Source organism: Eublepharis macularius, chromosome 4, assembly GCF_028583425.1.
Source record: "Eublepharis macularius isolate TG4126 chromosome 4, MPM_Emac_v1.0, whole genome shotgun sequence".
NCBI classification, from domain to species: domain Eukaryota; kingdom Metazoa; phylum Chordata; class Lepidosauria; order Squamata; family Eublepharidae; genus Eublepharis; species Eublepharis macularius.
Genome location: NC_072793.1, coordinates 95333687 through 95341688, shown reverse-complemented (window position 1 = coordinate 95341688; position 8002 = coordinate 95333687). Strand labels below are relative to the sequence as shown.

The following is an 8002-nucleotide window of genomic DNA, read 5'->3' as shown; positions in this document are numbered from 1 at the left end:
GGCAGTGCAGAACTAGCTGCTTTCTGTTGAGATCTGCAGTAATACCATCACATCCCTGTCTTTCATATTGAGGAGACAATGTGAAGCAGACCTGGAGGAATCTCCACTGTAGGCAGGCTGCAAATTCCATCTGTGTCCACTGTCTTGCCATTCTTAGTTTGCTATGGTCAAAATATATGGTACATTGATTAATGCAGAGAAGTCAAGACTTCTGTTGATATACAGAAAGAGACTCTATGCTGTGCACCCAAGGAACTCCTTAATAAATGGCTTCTTTTCTGTGCTAGCACAAAGCCCTAGTGACACCCTTCAGCCCTGAAAAGTAACTCTTGGCAGTTTCCTCCCTGCACTTTTGCTGATTATCTTCAACTGAGTGTGCTCTGTGGTATACAGCAGGGCTAACTCATGCCTATGTTTAGATATCCTCTAAGGACAGGAGCATGCATTACACATGAATGTGTTTAATGAACTCTGACCACTTCTGTGAAAAAGCATCTGTGGGAGAAAAAGAAAAGCGACAACCTAATAATTTCCTTGCCTGCTTTTTCCCTCTTGCAACTCCCTTCTCACCCAGGTACCCCTGATAGGGTTCCATGGGAAAACACATATTTGGAACACTGGGGCAAGAGGGGATTGCAGGGGTAGGTGATGGGGAAAGGGTTAACCACCTCTTCCCTCCCTGCTCCTTTGCACTAAGTTGCACACTCCCAAAGCTGCTTTGCCAAGAAGAAGCATCCGTAGGGATTGTGGGTACACCCTAAAAACACCACTGCAGATCCCATGGTATGTCCATCTAAGGGCAAAGCATTTCTTTGTAGGACATAAAATGAAACCCTCATCCCAATTGGCAGAGATGTGACTGATGCATGTGTGTATTTCAGCATGTGTATATGTGAGACTGTCTACCCGCAAGTTTCATGCTACTTTCTGTATGAACGTGTTTTCTATGCAGGAAATACGTTATGTATAAAAACAGCACTCATTCATCAGCTGAAGTATAATACATGGGAGGCTTTAAGATAGAAAGACTAAAGTGGAAACTTACAGATCTTGTCTGAACCCAGAGTCTGGCATGACCTATTGTGATGGTGGTTGCTATATTATGTCCTATTTGTGACTAGTTAGTACCAAGCAACACAACTCCTTTCACCACTTTTCAATTATATTTCATTAGCTGCTGCAAGTCATCATGCCAAGTTTGAAGCTTTTATGTGTGGACAAAATATCACACTATTCTTGCTGAGACATCACTTCTAAGAGTACCTAAACAAAGAGTTAAAAGATTCTGTTGGGGTACACTTTGAGTTTGTGTGGGGAAAGGCAATGAGAGCTTCTGCCCACTAGAGGGATACTCAAGACACACACAAAGACATAAAAAATGACAGGAACACCTATGAAGGGAAGCTCCACACAAGTCTGACTTCCAACATTAGTATCACATTGATATAGGTTGTTATGTACAGTCTATATATATAGATCATCAAGTGATATGCAAGCCTCTGTTTTGCCCTATGCACACACAACAAAGAAGCATCAACTGGCAGAAGAATCCCACAACATATTTATAGATCCCTCTAGATACATATGCAACAGTATACACCCAGGAAAACCTCCAGTTTCCTATCCGAAAGTGATGACTGTGTAGAAAATTTGTCTTGCATGAAGTAGCCCTGAAATTAACTTCAGCAGTGCTGGCTTGAGGGCACCACCAGCAAGCTACTCAGCTCTCCAGAGGAGTATAAACTCCAGTGCCAGATGGAAAACTTACTTTTAAGTTTCCTAAATGTTAGACTGTCTCTTTTTTTCCCTCTCCCCAGAACCCTACTGTGAAAGATTTAATAGGCTTTGGGTTGCAAGTAGCTCGAGGGATGGAGTATTTGGCCCAAAAGAAGTTTGTACACAGAGACCTTGCTGCTAGAAACTGTATGTAAGTATTGAAACAGGCATGCCTCTTTGTGAGTGCAAAACGAATCCTACTATATGCAAGGAGGAGGGGAGCAGATGGGGAGCTGTGATTGGCCTTAGTCTGATCAAGGCAATCCAATCAGACATCTTATCCTTCTACATCAATTATTTCCAGTGTTTCTACTGGGGTCATGGTTGGTATTGCCTGCCTATGGCTTATTTTACTTGTACCTAATATTGATTTAACAAATATTGGGCTACTTTATGCAGACTTAGCATCCACAGGTTAAGTGTCCTACATATGACCTTGCTGCTGTGTAGCAACTGTGCTTTAATTGGGGAATGAGATTCAGCCTGGTAGCTCTTGATGGCTCTTTCAGCCAAGGTGTATTCCATGTCAGTTACTGCAGTGCTTGCTCTTTACCTGTGGGGTGCAGCAACTGTCTCTCACTCATCAAAATTCATTTTTATCTGGAAAGCCATTAAGGGCTTGTAGGGTTTCAAGCTCTAGTTTCTAATTTTTACTCAGATGGGAGAGCTGTATTGTAAGGATGGGGCCTCAGATGCTTTGCTAATGAGTTAGGGACTGCAGACTTCACCACTATGTTGAGTTACATATTATCTGTTGCTTTAAATACGTACTCCTATGTACTGTCTGTGCTTTTATGTTGTCTAATGTCAGTACTAGAATTGATTATGTTCTGTTTCAGTATTTCTTCTACTCTGTATTGGATTCTTGCTAATGCTATGTCTTTTTAAATTTGTATCCATTTACCCTATGGCATGGTTTATGGAAATGTCCTTGATACTGATTGTCCTAATCTCATACTATGTAGCCCGCCTTGAGTCTCAGTGAGAAAGGCAGACTATAAATGACATAAATAAATAAAATAAATAGTACTGGGATGAAATGGCTGAGATGTCAGTGCAAGGTGTTTGGCCTGTAAAGAATACAGCCTCCATCTTCAAAAGATGCAGTTCATCTGGCCAGCATGTTTCTGCTGACCCATCAAGTGTTCCCTGTTCTTTACAGGTTAGATGAGACATTTACTGTGAAGGTGGCAGACTTTGGGCTGGCCAGAGATGTCTTTGACAAGGAGTATTACAGTATCCGGAGACACCGCCAAGCCAAGCTTCCAGTCAAATGGATGGCTCTCGAGAGCCTGCAGATCCAAAAATTTACTACCAAGTCTGATGTAGTAAGTGCAAATGAAAACAGTGGTTAATATTGTCCCACAGGAGCCAGGGTTCCCATAGTTTGTCCTCAACTTTTTCCTCTCCAGAGTGCATAATCTCCCCAATAAAGGGTAATGGAGGAAAAGTCTGATATGAAAGACTCGTGCTGGGTCTGCTTTCTGCCTCCCATTTCACCACCCTGTCCTCTTCTGCTGCTCATTGTTCCAGGAAAGACTAGGCTCTGTCTCTTCCTTCCTTCCTCCCTCCCTCCCTTCCTCCCTCCCTCCCTCCCTTCCTTCCTTCCTTCCTTCCTTCCTTCCTTCCTTCCTTCCTTCCTTCCTTCCTTCCTTCCTTCCTTCCTTCCTTCTGGTGTAGTGAAAACTAAAGCAGCAGAAACCAATGTTTGTGACTGTCTGAACAGGTCCTGATGCAAACTCTTGCCAGTAGATACCCAAAGAGCAGTTTGGTTCATCTCTTTTGATGCAGCAAGAGATGTACTTTTTCTTCCTGTCGTTCTCTTGGAGCATATGGTTCTGCACCTCTGAAATTAAAGAAGAGAAGAAAATAGAGAGGTATCCTGATGTTATAAGAGTGTGACAGGAAGGTCTGGTAGTGTATGTGAAGGGCTTTGAATCTTGAAAGCTCTAGCTAAATGCAAAGCAAACGAGCAAGCCAAGCACTGTGACAGGCTGCTGGAGGACTGTGTAATGGTGGTGGAGGGGCCACCATCAAGGCTCAAGAGATCTCAGAGTTAAGCAGGATGGACAAAGAAGGACTGTGAGTCCTAGGAGCAACTAGGACTGCGTGAGTCGGGGAACTTCCAAATGCTTAAAGCTATTCCATGCTATCATGTACATATTAGCTGCTCATGTCATAAAACAGCATACACGCCCCATGTCTGTGCAGTAAGCTTCATGCATGACCCAGATTCTTTGAATGAATGTTTTTATCAGTCTGTGTGTGAAAAGGCACATCTTAACATTGCAGAACTGTTTCATGATAATTGAATGAGAAGTGGTGGAGGATGCTGACGAATCACACGACTTTCTCAGGTGCTGCTTTTGTTGGCTCTTTCACCCCATCTTTGGGTTCTAGATGGCCATCTATTTTCTGCTCTGAAGTGTTCTGATCTATACATGTCACTCTTCTGCCCAGTGGTCCTTTGGGATCCTCATGTGGGAGCTGATGACACGAGGGGCCTCCCCATACCCAGGAGTGGATCCGTATGATATAACCCACTACTTGTTGCAAGGAAGGCGACTGCCCCAACCCGAATACTGCCCAGATCCACTGTGAGTATATGCATTTTTGACAGGGCCTTCCAAAAGGCTTCCAAAAAGCCCTTGTGCCTTTTGTGGAGTGAAAGGATAAGATGGCATCCAGCTGATTTCCATCACAGAAGGTCTTTCAAGTAAGAACTGTATCAGACCTTTGTCTCAAGGTATATGAGGAGAAGAGTAGGCGATCATCTGAGTTAGAGAAGGTGTCTAGAATTCTGTGCTAAATTAAACAATTCTAGAGATTTGCTGGCTGGCTGCTTTGAAAGTGGGGAGAATGCAGACTTGGGAAATACTTGGATGAGAATATAACAGAGAGGAAAGTAAAAAGGGATGTGTGTGGACAATTAATGAGATGATGGCTGCTGCATTCAGATATGCTAAGCTGTGAAGTGCTGCAGTGGGCATGAATGTGACCTGTTTCTTATGCTCACATGCTTCTCTTGCCCTTTCCCCTCCTCCTTTCTAGAAAAGGGCATGATTAACAATTCTTTGTTTGAAATTAGTTCCAGTTCATGCTGACATACAGATACAGGTGCCCAAGTGAATCTGTTTGTTTACACCCCAGTCATACATGACATGGAAACAGAGTTAGTTTCAAACCAGGAATGCTTGATTGTACTTTGTGTACAAAGGGAGAAGGAAAGAGAATAGAGAGTACACAGGTGTGAAAAACCAGTTCCCATTGTGCTTGTTGTGACAAATCTTGGTTTAGCACAATGTCTGGATGCAGCAGATGTGGGCTGGTGACTGGTATACTTTAGGGAAGAAAATGAAGGGGCCATATGTCAGAACTTTTCTCTTATATCTCATTCTCACTAATGTGACTGCTAAAATTGCACAAATATCTAATTGAACAAGAGCTGACACTGTTTAGGTGAGCCAGAGTACCAATTTGTGTTTATGTATTAATTTATTTTTGCACTCTTCACCTGGTAAAAACTATTTCTTGCGAAGGGGCCTTGTGCATGTTGCACAGTCTGATTGATGAGACTGTTAAGTGAGTATTGGCCAGGAAAACAAACCCAGTGAGCCTCTTTTGATTAGATCCTGCCATGGGGCAACTGCAAAACAAACACACGCACCCTCCGCGCCCCCCCCCCCCCCACACACACAGTTCTGTGAAAAAGTATCTTCCTGTCCTTTAGATTCTAGCAAAGCCCAGAAACCCTGTGCTACAATGTTAGATTCTCTGCTGCATGGAGTTGTCATGAGCATACAGATTTATAGATCCTCTGAGTGCTTTCTCCCCTCCCCCTTGCATTCCTCATTACAGTCTTGCATGCTCAGCCTACTTGCTCAACGTTCCAGAGCCCTCATTTTCCTCATGACTTCCAGTTCCACAGAGGGATCTCTCAAATAGCATCTCTTTCCCACTTCTACATGTCTGCTGTCTTCCCTCAAGTCTATGTGGCATTTTCTCATAAGATAATTCTGGGGTACACCATATTACAAGAACTGGTCACCCGTGGTTGGGGGAATCTGGGGAGAAAGAGGATTAAGGCTGAGGGGTAGCTCATTGAATGGCAGCTGAAGAGAAGTGCTGCCATTAATGACCCTTCAAATACGCATGTCTAGGCACTATCATGCTACTCTGCTCCCCTTAGGATTTAAAACTAGTATGCTTATCCTAGAAGTCTCCCTGTTCTAATATAGTGGCATTTATTTGGGGCAGGTATACACTGATGCTGAACTGCTGGGCCCCAAGTCCTGAGGAACGACCAACTTTCTCTACCCTGATCCAGGAAGTGGAACATATTGTGTCTTGCCTAAAGGGGGAACATTACATCAACCTCAATGTTACCTATGTCAACCTTGATCAAGGCCACCCATTCACCGCCCCAGTCAATTGTGAAGAAGAACTGGACTCTAGTGGGGTGAGTGAAGAAGAGGCTGCTGCTGTGTACTAAGTGATACTCTTTGAGTGGGCACAGACCTGTTCAGCGATCTGAGAATGCTTCCTGACTTTTACCCTTTGGGGCCTTGAGTTGCAACAGTCCAGATTCATCAGTGGTCCTTAGTCTACCATTTACGCACCACCTACTTTGTCAGTGCCTTGTGAGTTCAAGAAAGCCACAGAAAAGATCTGCTGTGATAACCTCTACTCTTCTGGTTGGGGTGGGGTAGGGTGGATCAAAAAACAAAAAGCAGAGGTAAGCTCATCCCTTGCCTAAGATGTGGGGCAGGTCCCCTTAAGCTCTTGAGAAGAGACATATTCATAATACCTATGAACATGTGTGCAGGGCTGTGTTTATTGCTATGAAGTAATTTAATGTCTCAGCCTGTGGCTGAATTTGTATATAAAGGAATAAATTGGCCATATGTGCTGTTTATAACAAGGTTAGTATAGTTCAACATGCCATTTTGTGTCCATTCTCTCTCATAAGATGCATATATACTGTATTTGTTTGGGCTGAATGTCTGTTTTGGTAAGCTGACATGCACTGACACTTCACAGTGAAGAAACTGTAATTTCACCATGCATATTGCAGCGAGTCTCCTGAGACCCATAACTGAATACTGGTTAGAATGTCAGATTAAGATCTGGAAGATGCAAGTTTGAATCCCCACTCTGCCATGGAAGCTTGCTGGGTGACCTTGGATTAGTCACATTCTCTCAACCTAACCTGTCTCACCAGATGGTTGTTAGGATAAAATGGAAGGGGGGGAGAATGATGTAAGATTCTTTGAGTCCCCACTGGAGAGATAAATGAAATAAATAAATTTTAGTTTATTTTCGGAGTTTAATGCAGGGAGCTGGCCACTGGAGATGGAAGCAGAATCAGAAAGCATAAAGAGTGAGCCAAAATGTCCCTCTTTCTACCTTGATCAAAGCTAACCTTCCTATATGCTCAGCAGACTGGACTTCTCACACATCATCCCCTTCATTTTTGACATCTCTCCCTTTAGATGGCAGCACTGAGCTCATATTCCGAATCCTCCATCCTGAGCCTTTTTAGCTGAGACAGTCATATAGTAATCTGCTGTATAGCTTCCAAGGTGGGGGCACCACCTGTGTGAACAGTTTTTAAGAACCAAATTTTAATCAATAGCAGACATTGGAAATAAAAGAATTTGTAGGATTTGTCACACAAAAAAGGCCCAAAAGCAAGCACTATCTAAACCAAAGCATCTTTGATCAGTTCCAGGGCTGGATTGAGCCAGCTAGATATAATATGGACCTGGCTGCCCAGAATTTACCAGGAACAGACTTTTATGATCTGAAGTGGTACAAAGCTTTTCTCCTTGTTTCTGAAGGAGAAGGTCTTTAGCTGCAATGCAACACTGATGCCTTCTCAGAAGAATTCAAAGCTTCACGGGAGGAACCCCGTGAAAAGATGTGGTCTTAGATGTGGGGAGAAAGGAGCAAGGCAGAAGAGAAGAATATGAAATAGGTGAACCAAGGGGAAAATAACCTCCAGCAGAAGTCACCTGCTACCCTGTCAGCCAGTGCTGGGGGTGGGGACTAAGGAGTCTCCACCAATCTACTTTGTACGTTCTGCACTCTCACTTTAGGAAATTTAGTTTTCTTGGTAAGACAAATAATAAGTAGTACTGCTTCGGTATAAAGAGTCTTGTGGCACCTTAAAGACTTTGATAAGTTTTTCAGGGACTAGAGCCTCCTTCCTCCTCAGATCATGTAG

General features: G+C 43.3%; 1 protein-coding gene across 3 annotated transcripts in view; it reads left to right on the top strand.

The window, feature by feature from the left end:
• The window catches only part of MST1R (macrophage stimulating 1 receptor), a 64857-nt gene extending 58170 nt beyond the window's left edge, over nucleotides 1-6687 (top strand). For all 3 annotated transcript variants that reach the window (XM_054977257.1, XM_054977258.1, XM_054977256.1), the window contains exons 18-21: nucleotides 1818-1927; nucleotides 2939-3104; nucleotides 4237-4373; nucleotides 6034-6687. In XM_054977257.1, coding sequence (XP_054833232.1) covers nucleotides 1818-1927; nucleotides 2939-3104; nucleotides 4237-4373; nucleotides 6034-6268 — 648 coding nt within the window. In that variant the 3' untranslated portion in view covers nucleotides 6269-6687. The remainder of the gene's footprint in view (nucleotides 1-1817; nucleotides 1928-2938; nucleotides 3105-4236; nucleotides 4374-6033) is intronic.
• The last annotated feature ends 1315 nt before the right edge of the window (nucleotides 6688-8002 follow it).